The 24,921-nt window shown below is 39.0% G+C and overlaps 1 protein-coding gene across 2 annotated transcripts; it reads right to left on the bottom strand.

Moving 5' to 3' along the window:
- Nucleotides 1-243: 243 nt before the first annotated feature.
- GANC (glucosidase alpha, neutral C) lies at nucleotides 244-24,887 on the bottom strand. Of its 2 annotated transcripts, XM_050974770.1 has the most exons (24): nucleotides 24,730-24,887; nucleotides 23,603-23,665; nucleotides 22,299-22,407; nucleotides 21,656-21,783; nucleotides 20,952-21,134; nucleotides 20,080-20,125; nucleotides 18,655-18,721; nucleotides 17,146-17,242; nucleotides 16,365-16,545; nucleotides 15,374-15,527; nucleotides 14,772-15,007; nucleotides 13,668-13,794; nucleotides 12,642-12,721; nucleotides 11,627-11,770; nucleotides 11,146-11,242; nucleotides 10,660-10,761; nucleotides 9,914-10,157; nucleotides 8,116-8,180; nucleotides 7,519-7,595; nucleotides 5,938-6,012; nucleotides 5,415-5,528; nucleotides 4,789-4,901; nucleotides 3,174-3,277; nucleotides 244-2,291 (listed from the first exon to the last, which is right to left on the bottom strand). In XM_050974770.1, the coding sequence occupies exons 1-24, from the start codon at nucleotides 24,756-24,758 to the stop codon at nucleotides 2,182-2,184; spliced, it is 2,745 nt and encodes a 914-aa protein (XP_050830727.1). In that variant the 5' UTR covers nucleotides 24,759-24,887; the 3' UTR covers nucleotides 244-2,181. The 2 variants fall into 2 exon arrangements, with proteins under 2 accessions (XP_050830727.1, XP_050830728.1); XM_050974771.1 differs by lacking the exons at nucleotides 22,299-22,407; nucleotides 23,603-23,665; nucleotides 24,730-24,887 and having other exon boundaries at nucleotides 20,952-21,115; nucleotides 21,656-21,767.
- Between the last annotated feature and the right edge of the window lie 34 nt (nucleotides 24,888-24,921).

Genomic DNA, 24,921 nt, shown 5'->3' with positions numbered 1-24,921 from the left:
ATGTAAATCATATTCTTTGAAATTTATCAGATCTAAAGACTCAACTGCTAAGATTTTCAGCAACTAATTGCTACTGAAATCCATAGATGTTAAGAACTGACCCATGAGTACTTACTATGGTGCAGATATCTTACTGAGGGCTAGAAAATAAAGGCAAGTCATTCACATTAACCAGGTACCCTTGGAAGAATACTCACTAGTGATTCTTAGCAGTAGAAAGAAGGTTGGAAGGAAAAAGGCATGTAACTTGCTTCATTATTACTTTATTTCACTTTCCAATTTGAGAAATTGCAGTCAAAATATTTTATTAAATTACCCAAGACAATAACTATATCTTGTCAGAAGCACTGCTGTGCTTAGACATAGTAAGAAATCATCAATCAAAGCTTAGAAGTCGATAGAAAAATAGGGTCTGTCTCTCTTTTAACAAATGCAAACAATCTGTTTGCTGCTGTTCTACCTGGATTAACACATTTGCATTAAGCACAACAGTATTCATGCTGCCAGTTCCTGAAGTGGAGGCTCACACTGTCTCCTGGAAGGTGCTGACAAACAGCTCTGCAGAATAAAAAAGAAGGAAGCTAAGGGTCTGGTGGGGAACAAATTACACTTGAGTAGTCAAGAGCACTCACAGTTTGCTCTCATGCTTGCTGTTCCCAGAAATCTACCCGGCGGAGGACAAACAGCAACAGGTGGGAATGACAGGGGGATTAGTAACGTTATGTTACCTTTAGCTGGCAAAAATGGTGACCATCCTTCTCTGTTTCCTATGAGTTAATTTACTGATGTTTTTAGAAAATACTTCCTTATCTTACTAAAAGGAATTAAATGAACTAGAAATCCAGAAAAACCAGAAACCCAACTGATGGCATGTTCAGATTTGACTCTAAGCAAAACTGGTTTGAAAATAATATAGCTGACAAATTTAGCAAATGGAAAGGGTAAGCAAACCCTGTGGAGCAATGGCAGCCTGTGAAAAGAGATGCCTAAGATGAAAAAGCCTGAGGGAACGGGTAGGATGTAATGGATGTGAGACTCAGGATGTCTCTGTCTTGCAAGCAAAACAAGCATCAAAACACACCAGTTCTGTTTGCAGAGACAGTGGGGAAAGAAGGCAAGGGAACATTAGGCTGAGTTGTAACAGAAAGTGGGATGCCTGCATGCAGAATTAATCCCCTTAAAATTAAATTTTGCTTCATAAATGCCTAGCTCAAATCTCAGCCAGATAATTAAAAGTGACATGACTAAAACTTTTCTAAAGGAAGCCAAAACTTAGCAGGACTTTGAAGATGTGGAAAAGCATAGCTCCTTCACAGGGCTGGATTTAATCAATGACATTCAATCATCAATGCCAATTCTTTCCTAACAGAAAACTTTTTGCTTAAGTAGTACTTGCAGATGAAGGAGAGCAGTAACACGGAAAATGTTTTTGTGTGAGTATAGCTGCTATCCTACACCAGTGGAGGATCTGTGCCTTTTGGAAATCCAAGTTTCAAAGCTGGCTGTTAGGGAGCCTTCTGCACTACACTATTCTGCTATTGAACAACTGACTGGCATAAGCTACCCGACCCTCACCTCTACTGCCTGAGCTGTTTGGCCAGCCTGCTGTTTACTTTCCTGTGCAGACCAGCTAATTTTGCATTGCCATAAGGACTGCAAAGCAGAAGTGTCTGTGATCACACTGGGTGGCTCCTTCTGTGTTTGTTTTCAGAAGGCAGCTGGCAGGCAGAACTTTGGTGATAACCTCTCTATCTGTCATACCTGCTGATGCTGCTTGTTGAACTGGCCCAGATCTCCTCAATGCTCCCGTTTCTGAATAGTGTAATTTTCAAATACTTACACTAACGCCAGCAAGCCACAATCTCACCTCTTCAACTCATAATTTTTTATTGCAAGTGAAGGCAAAACTGAAGCTTAATACCCAACTGAAGCAAGCCTAATGCAAATAGCTTATTTCCCCAAAGATACAATCCTAGTGCTATTACTTTTCCTGAACAGAAAATTTATCCAAGTCCAAACTAGTGCTTTAAAAGAAAAACTGTAAGAAATATTAGTTTGCATGTGCTGGTGGAAAATATGCTTGTTGATTTAATTGGATTCAAGTGAACATCTGAAGTCCTCCCAGTTTATTTCTCCTCAGCCTCTCAATGGACAGTTTCTCTGAAGAAGCTGTGTCTTCTTTCAGCTGATACAGATCTCCCAGTCAGCATCAACACTCAGGGCTAAGTTTTCCAGTGTCAGTGCAGAGGTCTTCATATCATATGTGAAAACCACTTCTTTTTTTTTCCCATCTGAACAGGACAAGAGAGTTTTCTATTTAATTTAAGCAGAATTCATCTGAAACACAGCTACATGTGACTCTCTACAGTTGTTAGTTCTGACTGTCCCTGCCACTGATGGAAAGGATTGATTAAAAAACAAATAGAAGTCAAATCTTCCCAGCACACATATAAGAATGCAGTGGAATAAGAAAGTAACTATTTCTTTTTTTCTGATCTTTCAAACTATGGTACATCAAACTATGGAACTACTCAAGAATTTTTCTGAAAAAACATCGCCCTGGTTTCTGCACAGGTGTTCCTCCAAGCACCCATCACAGGTGGAGTCAGAAAGTCCATTTCCCCATGACTCTCAAAGTAAAGGGACATGATTGGAAAGCAACCAGAAATTGTAAGCCCTTTCTGTAGCTGCTATTGCCTATTCCTATGGGATACCTCACAATTTCTAGAGATCTCCATACAGTCAGGAACTCCAGAGCTTTTGGATGAGCATGGAAACAGAAGAGTAAATCTGGGTTTGTCTGCAAGTTTCCTGTTCTAGACTAGGCAGGTTAACAGACCTGAGCAAATGGGCTTTCATTTGAAGTGCCATCTCTGCTCATGTTCTGTGCGGGACAATGTTGTCTGAATGTGTCCATTCCAAACCACATTTACTGATGTATTTATCATCTTTCAAAGTCACTGTTCTTCAGTTCTGCATGTAGTATTAGTGGTGAATAGCTGCTGGCTCCTTTCACTAAATTCTGTCCTTGATAAAGTAACAAAGAAAGCTAAACAAAGAGGCTTCCTAAGCTGTAACACTTCTGCAGACCTGTCAGTTTGACACCTCTAGTGAACGGCAGCAGAGTAACAGAATTTGAAAAAATTGTAGCAAAAGAGAAGTCAACTCATTACCCTTGGCACTGGCTGTCACAAAAGTGGGTTGCTTTCCAAATCCCAGAATTATCACCCGTTCAACTACACATGTAGTGTGGTATTGTCCGCTTTCATCTACGCAGCTGAAAAAAGAAAATAATTTCATATTCACTTTCTTTCCATCAGTATAAACTCAGTATCACAAAAATATTATTGCTTCAGTCTCATCCTGAAAGCTCCCTATACTGGTTTCCTTTCTTCTATTTACCTTTCTCTTAAAAACAAGTAAAACTTTCTCCCATTGTCTGGTTTTTTTCACTGCATGTCAGATTTCACAGACAGAAGAAAAACAGTTTAAGAACTATTTTATGGCAAAAAGCATGGCTTTGAGAATCAGAAAAGTTCTGGATTTTCAGAAAACAGTAGTTAAAACTTTAAAATATAAATGTAAAACTAATTTTAACATTTTTTTCAAGTAAGATATTTCAATCTGAGGCAAAATTATGTTTAATTTTTTAACTAATTCAATTTTAATTAAAAACCTCTAAAAACCCTCAAATCATATCAAAAGGTACCTCTTTTTTAATGAACAGGATGTCATTCCTCTCAAAAATTTTTTTTTCCAACTTTAGATTTGCTAGAAATTTAGCAACATTTTTCTTTCCCATCCTGAATTTTGAAGCTTTTCAGATTTCATATTCCATATAAAGAGATTTGAAGTATACTTTTAACCACATTATACAAGCTAAACTAGTTTTGTATTTTGCTCTATGTTAAATTTTATAGCTTTATGACGCTTTTTATAGCTTTATGCAGCTTTAAGCTGCATATTTATGAAGCTTGAAGGACTAAAAAATGCCTGTAGAATAACCATTTATGCACTACATAGCTTTCTGTGCAATATACCTCTATAGTAAAAGCGTTAAAGTGACATATTTGGCATCTCTTTGGCTTTTAGGTTTTGTCACTGAGCCTTTGCAGCTGCTATTCACTTATGCCTCCCTTCAAGTGCTTTTCTTCATGCTAATATATATGGTGAATTGGCTGATTACTTTGGGAGTGTGGTTTTGGTTCCCAGACAGAAGCACTGAATATCTCAGGTTGGAAGTGACACATAAGAATCAAGCCAACTCCCTGCTCCTTGCAGGACTACCTAAACCTAAACCATGTGGCTCAGATCATCATTCAGATGTGCTCTGAACTAAGAAAGGCTTGATGCCTTGACCACTTCCCTGGGTAACATGTTCCAGTGACTGACCACCCTCTCAGCAAAGATTATGTTAGAAAACAAATCTTAGAAAATATAAACACTCCAGGTGTTGCCTACTTGCAAATCTCCTGAATTATCTTTTTTGTCTCTCAGATAGACTGTACTCTTTCTAATGACTTCCTTTATATTGGCGTCAATCTGCAGAATCTTGAGTTTGACTAGACTGAAACAATATGAGACAGCTCAGCATTTCATGTGTCACTGCCTTTGGACTTATGCAGAACAGTTTACCTCTGCAGTTTTATGACAGATTGTGCACACTCTCAGACTTCACTAAGCAATAGATGAGACTAATACTGCTACATTTGTAAGAAGGCCTCATGAACTAGAACAGGCATTTCCAGTGTCAGTGTGTTGGTGGCTTTTGTCCATAATTGCTGTTACCTGGAAGAGAGAATGTTCTTGTTGAAAGAGAATTTCCGATGCAGGAACTGCTTCTTGTGGAGATATTTAAATGAATGCCCATCATCTACATAGAGCTCACCTATGGAACAGGCCTGTGAAACACACCAGATAGAGCACAAATTAACAGCAGCTTCTAGTGTTGAATAATTAAACTGTCTCACTATATGTTATGCTTCATATTGAAGGTGTGTGTTTATTTTTCTTCAGCAGCTTGGATCCCTCGAAGGCTCAAGCAATCCAGCTCTGAGAGTGCTAGACATTCTGGTTTTGTAAATTGATGCAGGTACCATGTGTCACCTCTTTATTAGCAAAGACAGTTGTAGGAAGTTCCCTCTCTGTGTCCAAAAGGAAGTTTGTGGCCTGCTCATTCTCTGCTCCTTCCTCCAAGGGACTAGACAAGGGCTGAAAAAAGTCAGAAAACTATTCTGGCTCTGCTGTGCTCAGATATTCATGCTTAGAGGAGACAGTTGGGAAGAGGTTTGAGTCCCCTCAAACAGCACAGGTGGAGAAGAGCCATTGTGCTGATCAAACAGGCAGCAAGTGCCTACAAAGTTCAGATGGAGTAGAAGACGTCTTTGTAAAAAGGGAACACTATCCCAGCGTACCTCTGCATCTAAGGCCACGTGGAGTTCATAAGAAATATCTATCATCCATTCAGTGGATTTTCCAGCTGAGGTCTTCAGAGGTATCACAGTACCCCCCCGCTGGAATACAGGAATCTGCAAAAACACAAAACCAGGGCAGAAAGGTTCCCGCACTCCGATAATGGAATTTTAACAAGGATCAGAGATAACAGAAGTTTGCTCAACTTAGAAATGAAATTTTTCCAGAAATATATAAAGAAAATCATTCAACTAACAATGGTAATAGTATTAAACTTCTGTATGTATATAAGCAAAATAATTTTGCTTGGAAAAGTAACCGTTCTATCACCTCATTTTACCACCAAGACACAGTAGGGTTACATCTAACAGCAGAGGAGATGGGAGTTTTAAACAAAAGCTATTTTAGATTACATTTCTACAAGGAAATTGAACTGTAACTTTTCTGATTTTGAATACTGACAAAACAAAAGCTTAGGGTATTTTTTCTGCTCCATGAAAGTAGCATTTCAAAACAAAAACATACATTCTCCAGTGTTACTGGGATCTTCACTGTGCCTGCATCTTCCACTCGCTTAAATTTTCTGAAATCATACCAAATCTAGAAAAAAATGAAGTAAGAATGAGCATGACACATATGCCAAAATCTGTTCCCTCTGTAGATGCAGTTACTCTCCTTAACTCGTCAGTATTCCTAACAACCTATTTGATAGGCAAGAAAAAGCATTTGTCACTCTTGCGCTGAGAACGGCACAGGAACAGGTGAGAGGCAGTACTGTAGAAAGAGCAAAAGAAGGCTTTATGCAAGAGAACTGCATGGTTTATATACAGTACATTCTATACATTCTATTTGATTGGCTAAAACAAAAACACCTTTCTCATACTGTCCTTGAGAAGAACAGAAAGACGAAGTAGAAAAACACCACCTGCAGATTGTTTATACTTAACAAGGTCTCACAAGGTCTCACAAGCCGCTATGAGAATCGCTTGCCGTTTCTCTCTCTGTCCCATGGCATCCACAAGCATTTACTTTTTAAATGAAATGACCTTCTGGATGAAAACAATAAATTGTAATTTCTGAAGCACAAAAATAATCTGACCTTTTCTACAGTTTGCATAGTGTCTTGTATGTCTTAAAGCATCTGGAAGTGCAAAACAATGAAACACTTTAAATTTTTTTTAAAATATAATTCTTGAAAAAGCATATTTATATCAAAGTGAAAACTAATGACAAAGTTGCTAATAACAGGTAACAAAAGAGAGCTGCATCTGAATCTCCAACGCACCACACTTGATAGCAGGTTTAAGTACTTTAAGTGTGCCAAAACTCAATTACCACAGAGATCTTGATAAAAGTATTTTCCTTAACTTGTCTGGAGAGCCTAGTCTGTTTTTCTCCTTAAACTGAGAAGAATTCTAACTGTTCTCAGTTGGTGGAGCCACAAGGCTCTGCACGGTCTCATACACTCCCTTTTGCTGCTCACTCTCTAGAGTCTCAGGCTTTCCCTTAGTAACTATTTTCCCCAAATCATTTCCCTTCCTCCGTTTCACTGCTGCTGTAGCCAAATGCTCTTTGTAGGAGTGAACCACTGTGCCATCCTGTGGATAAATACCTTTACTTCAGAGAGGAACTGCTCTCTGTGTGAGTCAGTGTTTGGTATACATGTCCCAGGCTACTGAGGCTTGTCTTGTTAAAATTTCCCTCCCCACAGTTTCCCTCTGATTTCCTTTTGACCCTTCTTCCAAGTTCCCTTTTTTTCTACATAAAATGAAAAGTTTAACCCAAAGAGAAATACATGTAAAAAGAAAATTGACAATGTAGGGAAGCTGTTTCATGGTGATTGATGAGCAAGCTTTGAAGGGAGATTTAAACTGTAGGTGACTTGAAATTTGTCCAGCAGCTCCTGGAAAAGCAAGAAAGCAAATTAACTGTGAGCCAAGCAAGCAAGGCATAAAGACGGAAGGAAGGGCTCAGAGTGGCACAGCATGGCCAGCCAAGACTTGCCACAGCAGTAGTGCTCAGCAGTTATTAAATGGGGAGCTGAAAGGTTTCTGCATAATATACTTCTTTGAGCTGAACATCTGAGAAATTCATATACATCCTTACCTCCTCCGGCCCTGGAAACAGAACTGTCACCGTCTTGGCCTCTTTCTCTGTGACTGGATGAACCAACAAAGCATTTCCTGAAGAAAAACATAAACACAGCTATGGTCCTCAAGGCTGCCTCTCCCCAGAGCAGAACCTCTGTGCTCTGGGATTGTCAACCTCCCACAGCCGTTCCAGGAGCTTACTTGGGCATGTCATATGCTTAGGTTCACTTTCTGCTGAAGAAAAAGGCTTGTGTATTGGGCTGATGGCTGACTGTGTACCACAGTACAAACCAATCATGTTTGGGTGGCAGGTGTTTACTCCTGCCATTTTTGAAGCAGACTGTGATCTTAGCTGCTCCACTGAACTTGATGTTTCAGGTCAAAACCAATCATGTTTTTGTCAAAGTGACTAGTGAGATACAACTGAGTTTTTGCATCTCCTAGGTCCTCTGTTTTCAAAGTGCTGTTAAAAGTAGTCCCTTAAAGAGGTCCCAAGTTCTATATTCAATTATAAGTTTTTTAAGTCTTGGGCAGTGTTTTTATGTTTTCTTTTTCTCATGCAACACCTCAAAAATATTTAACTCAAATTTTAGGGAACAAGACACCTGCTTACCCAGCATGTACTCATTTTCCACATCAAAAGTTTCCACTTTCCCTGGAAACTCTATCCAGAGAGACCTGTAGAAAAGAAAGATAATGGAATTCAGTTACATTTTTCCTCTCCAATCAACCTGTTTAAGTCTTTCTGGCATTTTCAGGCTCCATTTCCTCCCTCTCTTTACAAGGCACAGTTATCAAGTGAAGACAGGGCAAGGTTCTCTTTTGTGTCAGTGACTCAAAGTGCCCCTTTGCCCCTGCTAAGAGTCCCCAGTACAGTATGGGCTAAGACACTCCAGTATACCTATCTTCACATCTGTGGCATCACTTTCTTCCCTCCTGCCTTCTTCCTTACAACCTTGCACTACATCTACCTTCCTTCTATCAAAGGAGACATGAATGAGCCTTTGTGTCCCAGTCTACCAGCAATGCTGGCCCCTGATGAGCTAGTCCCTGGAGCACAGTCCTTCCTGTTCTCAACAGCTCCCTGCTGCTTTAATAGAAAGTCTCGTCCTGGCCACACCTGAAAAACTTGCACCAGAAGCTCATTTCTAGTCTTTCTCAAAAAAGGGTAGTGTAATAACCATCTGGTTATGGAACAGATGTTGTATATTTAAAGTTTGAGAGATTATGACAGCAATAGCTTGTTAAGAGACAGAGTCTGGGTTTCTTTACACAAAAGCCTGGCTCACCTGCTCACTCACAGGCATCCACTTGCTCACTGCAGTCCTGCTGCTCGTGTGTTTGCTAATGAGAGACACTTTCCATTCTGCTTGTCTCAGTGAGAAAAATACACTTCCCCTCTAATTCTGTACCTACTGCAGCAAACTTAACACAATGGAAGTGTGATTTAATACTGTGGGCAGTTCACATGCCAACAAAAGCTTCATTTCAAGAAAGACAGAAACCTACTGTCTCTGTCAGGGCATAAAACAGGTGCATTTACGCCTACATACGTGCAGACAAACACTCACACTGCTATGTCTGTAATGCAAATTATCTTCAAAACTCAAACCACTCAACCCTCATCAAAAAGACCTATATGTTTTTAAAACTTATGAGATGTAGCTGCATAACAAAATATAAAGGCAAATGTGAGCAAAAGAACAAGTTCTAGGGCAACTGCAAACACACAGATTATAATACAAACAAACACAGATGGACTATAATCCATACCAGAGAGATTAATGACATTAATCTCTTCCCAAAAGAAATGCTGCATTCAGTTCCATAGAGGTACATTTTTAAGAGGTTAGAGAGCAACAGAACAAATAATTTATTTTGTAATTTCATTTCTGTTCTACATTATTAAATTCTCTACTAGAAGAGACATTATAAGCAATACTGCAGAAAAACGTGATAAAACTATCATTATGAAATAAGATTTTATAACAATAACAGTTAAGCAGTAACAAATATTTTCATGAGAGGCAAAACGGCATTTACATTTCTAGGTCAATAAGTTCACAGTCCATTAAGGACTGTTTTAGGTACTGGATGGACTACTATGTGATGGTCTTTATCATGATGAAAAGTTTGAAGCCCAGACTACTCTAAAAAGTTCAAAGAACTGCAATGTGTTTATTGAATTAGTGTGTTCCAGGTGTCATTTGGGAAAAAACTCAGAACATAATTTTCCTCTAATAGCCCTAACAAAACTCGCAGAATGCATGAAAAGAGAATTCAGTGTTAGAACTTTTGTCCCTTTTAATAGTCAAATATGTAACTAGAAAACTAAGAGGTGGTAATTTAACCTCCCTTCTCCAAGTAAGCTCCTGCAGATCCCCTCTAGGCCTGCTGGCTGATGCTCTTACCTCATGACCGGTTCAGCCGCTGTGTGTGCCCGATAGAACAGAGTGTATAAGTAGGGCAGGAGGACGTAGCGCTCTCTAATGGCTCTCCTGATGATCTGGGTGTTCTTCTCCCCAAAGAGCCACGGTTCGCGCCGTTTGCTCTCCATGTTAGAGTGACCTCTGAAGAAGGGCTGGTAGGCTCCCGCCTGATACCAGCGAACAAGTAACTCTGGCTCTGGATCTCCAATAAACCCTCCCACATCAGCTAGATATTGCGCAGACAGATAAAAATACACAGTTTTGGAGATTGCTCTGGAAAATGGGATGCTCTCCTCTAACAAACATTCTAAGTGTATAAATCCATGCATTTCACAGTTTGCTCACTGTTGTGTTCAGCTGTTGGGCAGCTGCTTGTCCAAATAAGAGTAAAACACCAGTGCAACAAGTTATGTTTAAAAAAAACCAAAAAACCTCAAGAGAGATTTTGAAGGCTAAGTGAATGATTTTCCCAGGGACAGAGCACTGTCACAGCGATGCTGTAAACAGAACACAACCTGAGGATTGCTGTTCAAGATGGGACAAAAACACTGCACAAAAGTTACTGGAGACATGGACATGATGGACATTTCAGGCTTCTGACACCAGACTAATCTGTGAAACCACCTGGAAATGCAGAGGGCTGTTGAGCTTTCCACCGTCTGTGTTGAAGCCCACCTTGGGAATACAAGCTTGGTGGCACCTTTTATGCACAGTGAGAAACACATTACCTCCACAGAAGGAAATCCCCACCATGTTGATGGTAAGAAGCATTGGAATGGATATTTTCAAGTAACTCCACTCTGCTGTGTTGTCTCCAGTCCACACTGCCCCTGGAAATACCCAGTTTCAGGATTATGCAGGAAAATTGAATGTTTATCTCAGTTTTTGCTTGCAATTAAGGAAAGAAGACAAGAATAATCATGAACTACTCTGGAATTCCTGTACATTGCACTTTTTTTTTCTTTATACATGCGTGCTTCTGAAATAGGCAATAAAAACAGGTATTGATTTATCACAGGACACAGGTTGCTGTTCTACCTTTGACTCATACACACCTTGCCATCCTCTCCTGATTTTTTTAATCATTTCCACTCTTATGAGCTTACCACATCAGTATTTCTAAGGCAGTTTCTGTCCTCTCTAGAGGACAGAACTATCTATCAAACTTTATAGAATAAAGCAGCAAGGAAGGCATCCAGCTAATCCTTACTAACCATACTTCTGTGATCCAGCAAAGAAAGATCTTGTGAGGACAAACGGTCTCTCTTTTCCTGAAGAACGTCTGATGAGTCCTTCTGCAGTTGCCATTTGCTGAAAATCATTAATAGAAAAGTCAGGAAGACAAACTCTTTAATTAGGGTACTTTCTACATTGTCTTTTTAGTCCACCTAAGGCAGAAAAACCAAGACAGTTCTGTTCCCAGAAATATTACCTATTATTAAAAACCATGTTCTTATTAGAAGATATGTGAAAAAAAGGATTCAATAGTCACAGCCAATGTAATTTACATTACTATGGTAGTAAGGCACAGATGATGTCACATTTTCTTGTGACCAATCACAGTTTATTTCAAATACTGCAATATCCAGCAGAGTTGCAGGCCTTGATGAAGGTTATAGAATATCTACTACTGTGTGAAGTACCACATCACTCATATTCCGTAATAACTGATGTTTGTGCCTCCAGATACTCTACCTGGTAGAATCCGTAGAGGTTGTGTACATCCCGGTGCTCCCAGTTGTTGTAGTGCACAGCATCTTTCTGCATTGTTAGTTCTGCCCCCTTGAAGACTGAAGGCTCATTCATATCATTCCATACAAAGAGGATATTAGTGGATGCCTGTGACACAGGGCTTCAATTAGGTCATGACAGAGTCAATCCTGTGATTTTGAGTGTTTATCTCAAGTGGGTGTCAGGCCAGTCTGGCGTATGAGTAGAAACAGCAGCACAAAAGCAAGACTTGGTAATTACACTTCTCAGGTCACTTGAAAGCCCCCAGTAATTCATCTCATCCCTCTTAAGAGGCCCTTCTACTCAGGGTAGCAGCCTACAAGCCCACTTGATCTTTGCAATTCTTACAAAACTCAGTAGGCACTTGCTATTCCTGCTTTCTGGTGAGCGAAAGAGGCAGGGAAAAGAAAAGTATAAAACAGCCATAAGGAAAAATCAGAGAAGGCCAGAGGTGAAAGCTGGAGAGAAGAAGCAGCATGGGAAATATTTACTATGTATGCCTACTAGGGAAGTGATTTCAACAACTCTACTGCAAACCAGAACTTTGAAGCAGGGTGAAGGGAACTGGAGGTGTGCAGCAATGGTCACCCAGACACTTTCAGCACAAGGCAGGAAGGTCAGGATAAAGTGACTAAGCTGTGAGAGTGCACTCTTACATCAATCCTTGTGTGCTATCATGGTAGTAAAGGCTGGAATAGCAGCAGCTGTTTTAGATTATGGGTTCTTAAAATGCCTGCAGTTTGTCCCTTAAATTGCTGCAACTAAGAGTGTATGTTCACTGGTGCCATATGGCTTCCAACTAGCTCAGTGTAGAAAAGTCCATAGAGAAAATCCTTCTATGGTACTTCAGCTTATCAAGGTATTTTTCTATACACAATAATAGATCTACAAAGGCCAACAACTTGCTTAGACAGTATCTTCTCTCTTCTCCCTTTTCAGGCTTTCTGGGATATGTAGATCAGAGCAAATAAATACAAACCTTGTATGTTTTGAAGGCAAATTGATCTGAGTACCATTTTCGCACTTCAGGATTGGTGAAATCCAGGTAACAAGAGGAACCTGTGGATGTTGGAGATCCCAATTATTTATCTGATTTTAAGAATATTGTCTTTGCACCTATACACAATGGGCTAAAGCTACAATGGTTTCCATAGGCAGCAATAATGTAGTTGCTATTTTTTCTGAAATTAAAGCTCAAGACCAAATTCCAGGCTGACTTTGAATTCAGTATACCCCTTGCCATGTTGTGAAGGTCAACACACTTAGATTCAGGAGGTCTGAAGCTCAGCACCATTTAAGGATGTCTGCCAGTAGTTTCAAATATGTTCACATGTGAAAAAGCAGTCAGGGAAAGACAACATCACTGGTATTCTGAGCTCAAACAGAAAAGTGTCACTGAGAAGCTGAATAACTGCATCCTACTATGCTAGTAGAAGTTGTAATATGTCCTTGATTTTTCCCATAACCATTCCTTTGCCAGGACTGTGGGCTTCCTGTCTGTAAAGAAGAGAGACAGCCTCCTTTGCCTCCCTGCAATGAGATCTTCTCATGAAACATAATATGTCAAATCACTGTGTTACTCTTGAATCAAAGTCTTCTGGATCAGGGTTCAGTAAATTTCATCCAGCCTTCATTAACTGTGCTCACTGCAATGGACCAGACTGTATTTCTGTGTCCAAGACAAGTTGGGAAGAGAAATGGCTGTTCTCATCAATAAATCCAACTCTTTTAGTTTTAGGCACTGGGACTAGCAGCAGATCCAATAGATATAACAGAGGCAATCTATACAGCTGAGGCAATCAGGACATGATGATACCAACCCTCCCCCATTATTATAAATTATATTAATTTTAAATTTTTATTATAATTATTAATATTTACAACAAATGCAAGGAATTTGAAAGGAATATAAGAAGTCAATTCTGCTTCCCTGCATCCAAATTAAACTATTCTGCAAAAATTTTAAAATAAACGGCTTAAAATATAAAGACACAGTGTTTTTTACCTGGCCAACAGATGCCCTCAAAATCTTGCCCATTTCTGTCTTTCACAAAATATCCCTTTTCTTTTGCCTGTGCATACAGGGGATACGAGGGATCAACCTTAATATGAGGATCTACAATGACCACAAGCTGCCAGGGTAAGAAAATAAAACACATAATTAACATAATTAACATGTGCTTAATAAAACAGTAAGAGTTCATTTCTGCTAAAAGGCAGATAATGACTTCATCTCAGGTAAAGAAGAGAGCTGTATCCCTAGTTTTAAAAAGTAGATACCAGGCTTCTTATATACTGTGTTAGACATATGTACAGGACATAAATTTACAAGGAATGCATGAACTCACCCTTCTGAAATAAATGACAAAAGCCATTGTTTCAGATAAAAGCAAGTACCCCAACCCCTAAAAACATTCTGTTTAATTCACTGCTGTATTCTCTGAATGGGAAAATATCTGACTTCCGTGTTCATGTGCCTACAAAATCATACGCCTTAAGCCAGTTAAATTCATTTCAGTTTGTGTATCATACAACAGCAACAGGTATTGTGTTTTGCAGTTACATTCTGCTGCTCTACTGCAAAGCTGAGAAAGTACTATAGCTTCAATTGAGAGACTATAAAACTTGAATGCTGCTTCAGCAATCTCCTGTTCACTGACTTTTGGCAAAGATCAAGCATTAAGCAATTCTACAACTCAGTCATTCCAATAAAAAATATTTTAGCTGTAAAAACAAATACATAAACACAAAGAAAAGCTGAAACAGCCACAGAAACTATCAATGGTGAAAGCTCATGTTAAGAAGAAAGATTTTCTGCTGCATTCATCAATGACAGCACTGAGCTGCTTCTGTAAAATGGAGTTTCACATGAGTCAGATTTAGCTGGATTGCCAGGATACAGAACAAACTACTAAATAATAAAAGGGTATGAGGAAATGAATTAAACAAGATAGCTTGCATGCTGGAAGTATCACCAGATGGCAACACAGTCTAATTTATTCTGTTGTAGTTCACCTGTTTCCAGTATCAGAAGTATCATGCTTAAAACTAGATTGGGTAGATTCACACTACTGAGAAATCTTTTCTTTCTTCTTGCAATATTATTTACCTTGCGTTTTTTCTTCCTGAGATGTTCTTGCATCTTTCTGGGGTTCTGGAATTTCTTTTTGTCCCAAGTAAAATATCTCTTGCCATCTGTGTGCTCTATATCCAGCCATATGACATCATAAGGAATGTCATGTGCATCAAAGCCAGCATCCACTGCCTTGACATCTTGTTCATCCTCATAATTCCACCTGCACTGATGGTAGCCCAGAGAAAAAAGTGGGGGCAAGGCTTGAGTGCCTAGAAAGAGTATATGAATGAAGATAAAACTCTCAATTATAAGGTGGCATGTCTTGATAGTGACTGGCAGTTCTAGCCCCCTGTGTTTCAGCTCTTCCTCTAAGGGTGCAGTTTCTGATGGCAGTGATTATGCTGGCTTCTCAATTAGAGGCAAGTTTGACCAGCCGTGAATGCTAGGGAAAACAAGGATAGAGGGCTGTCTTCACAAAGCAGGAGCCTTTGATCTACACACTGCAGTTTGGGAACAAGTGGCCTCCTGCAGACAATGGGCTAGGTAAATATTGACCCACTCTTGGGTACATCATGTTCCTCAGACAATCTCCAGGGTAAGTGTGCCATTCTGACTCCAATTATGTGAGTTAATACCTGTCAGTTGTGCAAACTGCTTGAAGACATCAAATGCAGAGGGTCCCATCAGGAGGAAAACATCAATGATCCCACTTTCTGACATCCAGCGTACATCAGTTAGAGGCACTGCTCTCTGCTTAGCAGTCTCTGAAGCAGATCTGGATGGAGTGTGCTTAGAAGGAAAATAAGGTAAACCTGAATCCCTCTCTCTGTCAAACTTTTATTCAATGAAGGAGCAAATAGGGAAACACACAAAATTCACCAGCACATACCTGGCAGGTATTAGGAATACACACTGAATGCTCCTTACAAAGTCTTCACAAATTCTTTACCACTTACATAAAGTAGAGTAATAGGTAATAAGAAAAAATGGGTAATGAGTGGAAAAATATTAAAGAATTTCCTTAATTAAGGACTGTGAATTTTCTGTCGGATCTTTGAGTAATATCTATATCATAAATTTAAAAAAAATAAAATTAACCACATAATGAAGTGCTGGAAAATCAAGATTTGCTTGTCATTGTTTCAATTTTAACAGAATTCATATGTTTGTGTTTCAAGAGTGAGCTCCTTTCCTGAATATTTTATATTTCTTCAAGGTCAATTACATTCCACAGAAGAATGAACCTGCTAAGCAGAAATCTGTGGCAATTCCAAGAATTTAAACACTCATAAAAATTTCTCAAATCCAAGAGAATGTCAAGATTTGTGTCCACCATTTCTTCTACCTTCTACATCTGTGTAGATTTTTTCTATGTATTTTCTCTCTGTCTCCTTCTGTAGACCTGTTAAGATACAAAATCTATAACTTGGTTCTTGAAAGGAGTGATCTTTTTGTTCTTTTAGTTTAATACAACAAATTTAGCAATAGGGAGGACAGGAGGAAGAGACTGACAATTATTCATTAGTGAGCAAAGGATAAATCTCCAATCGTGTTAAATTCCTGTTGACCTTGTCCTGAAGTGTTTTCTTTTGTAATTTAATTCTGAGGAAAGTGAATAACTCTCACCTCAGCTACTGCCTTTGTACTAATATCCACCAGTGTTTCTGAAGAGTTCAGCCAGAAGATCCCTGAAGTTCTGTTAGGCTTGTGTGCTAAGAGAAGGGGTACTGAACCATAAATACCTATTTTGTCATGTATCTTGTGGCCGAAAATATCCAAATTATAAAGCCGGTAGGCATCACCATCACTAGGACAAACAAACAGATGTGTTTGTTACACATAAGCATCTTGCACTAGGCTAGTTTTAATTCTATTGCTGTCTCACTAAACCTGGTGAATACTCAGTGAGTGCTCTGTGTTCTGGTCTTTTGTTTAGCATCCAGAGATGAAATATGGACTGCCTAGATTACTGCTTCTTTGCTTTGGTCCTCACTATCTGAGGCAAACAAGAATTTTGCTGCCAGGGAGACTACTGTGTGTTTGCCTTAAATCCTAAAATATTATTTCTGAACTCTCCCATCCTCCCATAGAATTGCTCTTTTATGAGTTCTGCTGAAACATGACCAATCCTGGAAGTCAGAAAAAAACTGCATGGAAAATTGGGAGAGAACAGAAAGGACCATTCATGAAACTGCACACTAGGGAAAGCAGAATGCCTTACTCCACATGGATAGGGGCTACAATTTAACTAACTAAAATATTAAACTAAAATATACCCTATATGATACACATATCTCAAGCTCTTGTCTGGATTAAATTATTAATACTATGTTATAGCTCTCTCTTACAAAACAAACAAAAAAACCCCACTGCATTCACTAGTAATGTGATGCCTTGACACCTTTACCTAGTGTTTTTGAGAAGAAGTGTTTCTGTGTGTTGTGGTATTCCATAAACATGGTCATATCCATGTAAAGAGAAGTCCATGCCTACAGAAGTAGGACCTGTGGAAATAATATTAAATTATGAGAATGCAGAGTTCTTAGGCTTATCTGAAAGGAATAAAGCAGAGCAACCTAGCTGGATAAATGAAAAGAAAATAGGTTTTAATGTTTCAGTAATTAAGGCTTTCATGCTTCCTTTCAACTTCACTTCCATTATTACTGCGGCTCTGTAGAGGTAATGTTTCAAACAGATTTTATTTATTTATTATTATAGTTCCTTTGATTTTGAACTTCTTAATTAGATAAAATGAATCACTTTAACAGAAAAAAACTCCCAAATCCATGTAATAATCATGGGTCACTTTATTTGGTAGTGAAACAGCTTAAAGTTATCTCCTGTTTCTATCCCAGTATCTAAAGGCCATACTTTGCAGCACAGTGGACTTCAGGATCTGAGTTGTCTATTTCCCACTGCTTTTCTCTTCAGCCTCAGCCAGAGGAGTAGCATGCACAAGAGTCCCTACCAGTGATATCATCCTGTCACACTACTGAATCCAGAGCAACTTTTGGCAGGCAACCAGAGATCCTGCAGACTGACAAGCACCGGTTTCAGGATCAGAATCTGACCATATGGATTTTATTACTCTGACACAGAAAATACAAAAACATGATGCTGGCTAAGACATGAGAAATAGCATGAACAACAAGGACAACACCCTCCTGCCCTCTGTGTCTTGACTGTGAACTGAGGAAGTTTCTGCCACCAAAAGAAATTGCTTTCAGACTTCCCTCTTCCTACTGCAGCCAGTGGTCACTATAAAAGTCTGCATGATAATGGTAATGGACAAAGCCAACCAACTTAATTAATTTAGAATACAATGGGATGGACAGCTGATCATCATATATTTTGGTCATTTATTATTTAAATTGTATTTGAGCTATTGCTGTCATGTGTCTATAACCTTTGTCTTTATCACTTCAGATTGCTCAGTATTCCCCTTTTTAGTCCACACTTCAGAAAAGTTTATTTGTGACAATTATTAATGCTTAGATATAATGATTTCTGATATGTCATGAGAATAAACTATAGGTGATGTCAATGTTATGTATTAATACTAAAAAATAAAAGAAAATAAAAAGGAAATAATGTACTATATACATATATATGAGAAGTCAGACAATGCAGACAGTGTTAATGCTGTCTCAGAAATGGCATACAGTAAGTTGATGAAATGGGTCACATTTAATATGTTCCCTCTTAAACAGAGACCAAATGAATATTTGCAGAGTTTTTGTCAAATTGTTACCAATCACTGATTTCTGACTAAAACACAGTTAAGGCAACTGAAAAGCAGGAGCAAGTGGGACATTGATAAACATTAAGCAGCAAAACAGAAAGCAGACAAAAATATGAATTAACATGGCTATATACAAAACAGTAAAGCTGTTTTCAGAACTAGACTGAGACTTACCATGAGCTTTGATGTCCAAGAAACTGCCAAATTTCTCTTGCCAGAGACCTAGATCCTCTTGTTTTTCCTGTACAAATAGAAATAGCTAAGCCTAGCAAATGAAACTGCGTACATCATGTAGTTTTAAGACAAATATGTTTATTCACACAAGATTTATACTGCTTTTTTTTTGTTTGCCACATACAGCTAATATAAATAAATCAAAACCACAAATCAGATTCAGATCTAGAAATTTACACTGAAGAACTGATGTTCATATGTTGTACACCAGCAGTCTGCTACAGCATAAAAGTAATATCTGAGGTCTTAGATAGAATCACAGAATGATACAATAGCCCAGTTTGAAAGGGGCCTGAAAAGATCAAGTGGTCCACCCTTTAATGGTAAAGGGAGCCTTGATGAGATTATCCAGCAGCCTGTCCAAACAAATCTTGAAAATCTCCCATGATGGGATTATGCCACATCCCTGGGAAGGTTGTTCCAGTGAGTGATTATTCTCACTGTGAAAAATGTTCTCACTGTGTTTGTCCTTGATGTTGAATAAATTTATGAAATGCATGGGTAGAACCAAACAGAAAAAAAACCATACAAACAGAAACCAACTCACTCCCCCAAATAGTAAATGTCAGACAACAGAAAAGCTCTGTAGACACTCTGAAGTGTCTGTAACTGATACTTTTAACCTCTTGCATCCTGTAATTCATTGTTGTAGAACTTACACTTCTTGCAGTGCCTTCCCTAGTTTTCTTTTCTACATTCATCCCACAATAAGTGGACGTGGCCTCTTTGTGCTTTCCCTGGCAGAAATCAGAGCTGAAACATAAGTATGCTGTAGGCAGCACAGCTCCTGCCATTTATAACAGGATAGCAGAGTAAGCAGCCATCTGCTCTGCAGGGGGCTAAAATTATATCCCAGACACAGCTCAGCCTCCTGGGAAAACTGCTATGTGCCTCTATGCACTGCCAGGATCTGGTCTATTTTAAGAGAGAATTTTATTTCTGTATTAAGCCTGAATGTATGTGGAGACATATTTTTTGACTGTTATAAAAAAGGTCTTTTTCTTTTGAAACTCTCTTTGCAATGAACAGGGAATTTGAAAAATAAAAATATCACCACAAAGCTCCCTTTTACACATCTACTCCACATCAAATGGGAGAACAAAAGAGAAATAAATTAGTATTAAAAAGGCTATAGAAAAAAAAAACATTTTTGCGCTAAATCTACCTGAACTGATGCCTTCTACGATGTGGTAAAACATATAAACCTTCCTTCAACTATGAATTTGTAAAATATCTCAAAATGTTATACCATGTCCTTTTTGAAAGTGGTTGGACTGCATTTGCAAATACTATAGGGCAAAATGAACATGTTATTTAATTATTTTACAAAATAATCCTGCTGGAATTGCAGTAAGTATGGTTTACCTTAGAGGAATCACTTGCTGCCTCCTCATTTTGTGCTGTAGGTTTTCTAATGGAAACAAATACATACAAATAATCAGTTTATTGTTAACATAAGCAAGGATTTCAAACAGAAACTTAGAATAGCACCATCCATAGCTTTAAACATTATGTAAAACTTTTGGTGCAAACTTGGAAATCATTTTAATATTCAATGCCTCAAAATAACCTTCACTCAATACTTGAGTTAGGTTGACTTCTTGGCCTCTCATGTTTATTTCTATCTGCATCAACATTTTACCTTCCCAGAAGATCCTCACTTTATCATTCTGCTAAGGGCTCTCTGTTGATTTCAATGTTTGAAATGATGCTCCACAAGAGATTCACTTGCTCTGCCCGTTTTCTAATCATAATAGGTCCTGCATGCCCTGAGGTTTCTTGTCCTTCCAGCACTTTGTAGTGTGATTAACCTATGATATCTTGCAACTAGATGGCACATTGCAAGTTGGACAAAACTTGACTTCTAGTGAGTAACACTTAAAGAATAAATTTAGTGAGAAAAAATATGTAGCTAATAACCTCATCATACTACCATCACTCATTCCCAAGAAAGACAAGGGGTACCAGGATACTTTAGTGTTTTGCAGAATTGGCCATTAAATGAGGTAAGCATTTTGCACAGGGCTGCTGCAAGGGATTAAAGCAGTCTGCAGCTAATTGACCTAGAATTTGTTTGTTAAATTTTCTCCTTGTATTTACTGTATTTACTGTATTTATGAAGTAAAAGAGAAGTCATGTTTCAGTGTACAAGAGTTTTCAGAAATTGCAATTCCATACTTTATTTTCAGCTACAGAACAACCAGTATATACAATGATGTGATAGACAAATGCTATACCTGTCACTGGGAGGTGGTTGTAGGTGCTCAAAATACAACAAACCATTGGAATTCACACTCATAACAGTCTCACCCTTGGACTGCAGCTCAACTTGGAAGGGATTTGCTGTGATTCGAAGTTTGTAGTCCTCATTAACACTCGACAGTACCAAAATACCTGCCTCCTTGTGAGATATGAACAGTCTTGCAAATGAAAAGCAAAAACAGCTTTATATGAAATCCACTGTAACTAAGTAACAATTGATACAGAAGATGGGCTAAGAATATCTGCATACATTACACAAACCTCAAGGCTAATGTTGATCCAAAGATAGCCAGAACTACATGCTGGGCTCAGGGTTCACTGCATAGTGCAAAAAGTGGCTACAGAACTGCCATTAAACTATCCAGAGCTTGCACTCCTTTCACATTAACAGGTAATGCCTTAGGTAAAAACTCTGCATTGTAACAAGTAGGCTATTTTCTGATTGGGTCAAACAGGCTGAAGTTTCTTATGTGTATGATAAAACTTTCTCTATTTTATAAATACTTTCTTAAGTATTTAACATATTTTTTTGAAAGTAAATAAACCACATGCATTTTTGTTTTCTCTTCCTGTAGGAACTTTATATTGTAGAGGGACAACTGCACTGTAATATAAAGGAGGAAGCTGTGTAAAATATTGAGGTGCAAAATCATCATCACTTAAATCACCCATCACTTACCTCTGGGTGGTAGGTTCCTTTATAAGAACATCAGGAACTTTGTATCTTGCTCTGAGAGGAGATGCCTCATCGATTTTAAGCCTAAAAATATTGCCTTCTATTTCATAAATTTCTACCTGTAGAAGAACCTGTGAGCAAACAAACAGATAAACTCATAAGGATAAAAAATACTTAACACAACATCATCAATCACTTACTGTCTGGAAAAAAACAAAACATGCCTGCTTTCTGAATTATTGCTCTTTAGCATTGTTGAGAGTAAAATTTATCATCCATATGAATTTACACCAGCTAACTCTACTTCACCCCTTTGAAGAAGCAATGCCTTTTAAGTGAACTCTTCAAGCATTTATCTGATATCAAGCATTACAAAAAAAGAACTTATTAAAGAGTGAAGAAAACTCTGAATTAAAAATATTTTTCAGGGAAATAGTGTTCTATTCAGAACACTCTTTTTTCATAGAGACATTAATTTTTTAAAAGTTAAATGCTGATTAGTAAGGACATATTTAGGCTGATACTTTGCATTACCTCTCAAATATCTATCACTGAAGAATCTCAAAACCTGTAAATATTATTAGTCATGATGATAATATTCACTGCTCTTTCTGTAAGCACCCTCTTATGCTGCGTGGTATCTCACCTTATTCTCCTCATGAATGATTTGGAATTTGACATTCTCATCACTTAAAGTGACTGAATCCAACAAAACTCGATACAAGGATTTTCCAGGACGTAGAAGTTTCTGACGCCTGTCAAGACAGAAAATTATTTTTGGTCTCCCCAGCTCTTGTAGCTTATATCATACAGAGGGACATCAAACTGTTAGAAATGTTCACTTCATCATTTTTTATTGAGATTTTTCAAATACAATTATTAGCACTTTAAGTTGAGAGGAAAAAGAAGGAATATAGTTCTGAGCATACCTAAATGCTTATGAATGAGATGTTAGATGGGTTGAGGGGGCTCACCCATCACCACTCTATATGGTTTTTTATAACAGTAATAGTCTCAAGTGTCCAGTTTTTAGAAGTACAATTCCATTATCGTTCTTTCATTTATGCCTGAAATTTCAGTTGAATAATCAGTTTTTCATTTTCTGTCGTATCTCCCTGTAACTTCCAATGAACACCTTCTACATTCTGGAGTAATGAAACACTGTGTGTTTGTAATTTGTAACCTTCTAAAATGCACCAAGCAAATTGTTCCTCGATAAATTTGATGACTACAGAGTTTTGACTACAGCTTTTGGCCCTGATGTTTTTAGGTCAGAGATCCTGAAATAAAGGCTCTTTCAACTGTTTGTGTAGAATTCTCCATGCCAAGGCCAGGTTTTATGAAGTATTTGAAGACAAGTGTCTTGGACGCTACCTTAAAGACAAACTTCTTCATTAATAAACCAAATATGTCAGTGACTAATTGGTGTAACAATAGGCAATCATTTCTTTCAGTCAGCACAGGAAAGAACACAATGGAGGGAAGAAAAAGGTCGAGAGCACAGTTAGAAATGGGATGAGAAATATGACTTAGCAATAGGCTAACTTTAGGGGACTAGTGAGCTAGAATTTAGATTTGACACTGAATTCTGACCAAGGTACTTGCTCAACAGAACTGTAATCACACGTGCTGTTTTCACAGACTAATGATTTCTACTGAGTACTCTGCTGCTTTGAAGTGCAGATAGTCAAGAAACATCCATGTCAAGAGAACAACCTATGTCTGAGTGCACTTAAATTAAAGTATTGCTGGGGCTTTGTCAGATGAGAGGACTGATCCTTTTAACTTTAATGGAAGACATTCTGGGTGTAAGACTACGCGTTTTAAAGTCCGCTGATTATTGCTTGCTGATAGCTAAGTGGAATGCTCTCATTTGGAAGATAAATTCTGAAAGTAGCAGACTTGCTGTGATTAAAAGTCAATGTGTAACTACACTATAATTCTCCATACCTGTAAAAAGCAATCTGGTTGCATTTCTTAAAGTTGCTTTTGTCCACAGCCTCATCTTGGACACTAGAAAGAGCAGATAAAGGAAGTGTTTAGATGTGTCCTTCACACACCTGCTGAACGATCAAATGATGGGGGTCCTTTTCAAGAGTGGTCAGGATTAAAAACAGTGCAGAAAATTCTGGTCCAACATAAAATGTGATGGACCTTGAACTACTATGGGAGGAGGTTCTTATACATTTAATTTCATGCTGAACCATTGCCTTTTAAACCCTGAAATTTTGAGAAATGATTGAATCTATGAGTAACAGAGATGGATTTCAGCATAGCTGAATTCTTATGCATTTGAAACCAGACCTCCCTCTGCAGTCATTACAGTTAATTATTATTATTCCAGTAGTAGGAATGGAGAAATGGGGAGGACTGGCAAAAAAGAAGAAATACTGCACCTTCAGTGGGACCAACAAAGGAGGGAGGCTTCCAACGGTCCATGCTGACAACTCTATGTTATCGTAGGCTTGAAGTAACTTTTAGATTTATTAGATAACAGTAAATTTTTTACTTGCCTCAAAGAAAATGGGCTGCCAGTAGTATCTATCATCAGTGTATTTCCCAGATTATGCTGGGCTCAAACACAGATGGAAGGGAATAAGGTATTAGCTCTGGCAGATGAAGCACTGATGCTTATGGAAGACTTATTACATACATGCAATATAGGAAATGCAGGCGGCACCCACTGAGGCTGTCACAATTACAAGTCCTCGATTATTATTTGAGATTATACGAGTGACCGTATATTCCGATCACTAGCCCTTCCCATTTTTGACTGAAGACACGTTTGTCCTTTCGGTTTTGCTCCAAGTTCGTGTGCCTCTGTTGGCGCATTGAACGCGGTGAAGCCCGAACCATCCCTGGCGCTGTGGATCCGCTCGCTGCCCCGCTCCGCCGCAGAAAGGCTGTGCCCGGACAGGGCGGCGAGGACAGCACGGCACGGCCCCGCACGCCCGCCCCCGAGCCCCGACCCGCTGCATGAGACCGGCTCCGCACCCCGCGGAAACTGGGGGAGCCTCCCCGGCAACAGCGGGAGCGAGGAGAGGGCCGGCCGAGGAGCGCCTCCAGAGCTGCGTTACCTGACTCCCCCCAGCGTCCCCGCTTCCATGGCGGAGCTGCCCCGAGCGACCCCCGCCGAGAAACGAGAGAAGGGGTGGCAACCCGCCGCGCCAGCCGGGGAACGCCACGGGCTCCCAGCGCGACCGGGCCGACGAGTGACACCCGGGGGCGGTGACAGCCCGGGCCGAGCAGAGAGCGGCTCCGCCCAGCGT

This window comes from Serinus canaria, chromosome 5 (assembly GCF_022539315.1).
Source record: "Serinus canaria isolate serCan28SL12 chromosome 5, serCan2020, whole genome shotgun sequence".
Taxonomy (NCBI): domain Eukaryota; kingdom Metazoa; phylum Chordata; class Aves; order Passeriformes; family Fringillidae; genus Serinus; species Serinus canaria.
This window is presented reverse-complemented; position numbering and strand designations above follow the sequence as displayed.

What these genes read in the sequence shown, in the direction of transcription:
- GANC (XM_050974770.1), bottom strand. Translation starts at nt 24,758, where the DNA reads ATGGAAGCGGGGACGCTGGGGGGAGTCAG. An exon ending in GGGACGCTGGGGGGAGTCAG is followed by an intron (nt 23,666 to 24,729) that starts GTAACGCAGCTC and finishes TGCTCTTTCTAG; the next exon opens with TGTCCAAGATGAGGCTGTGG. An exon ending in CAGCAAGTGATTCCTCTAAG is followed by an intron (nt 18,722 to 20,079) that starts GTAAACCATACT and finishes CTATTTGTACAG; the next exon opens with GAAAAACAAGAGGATCTAGG.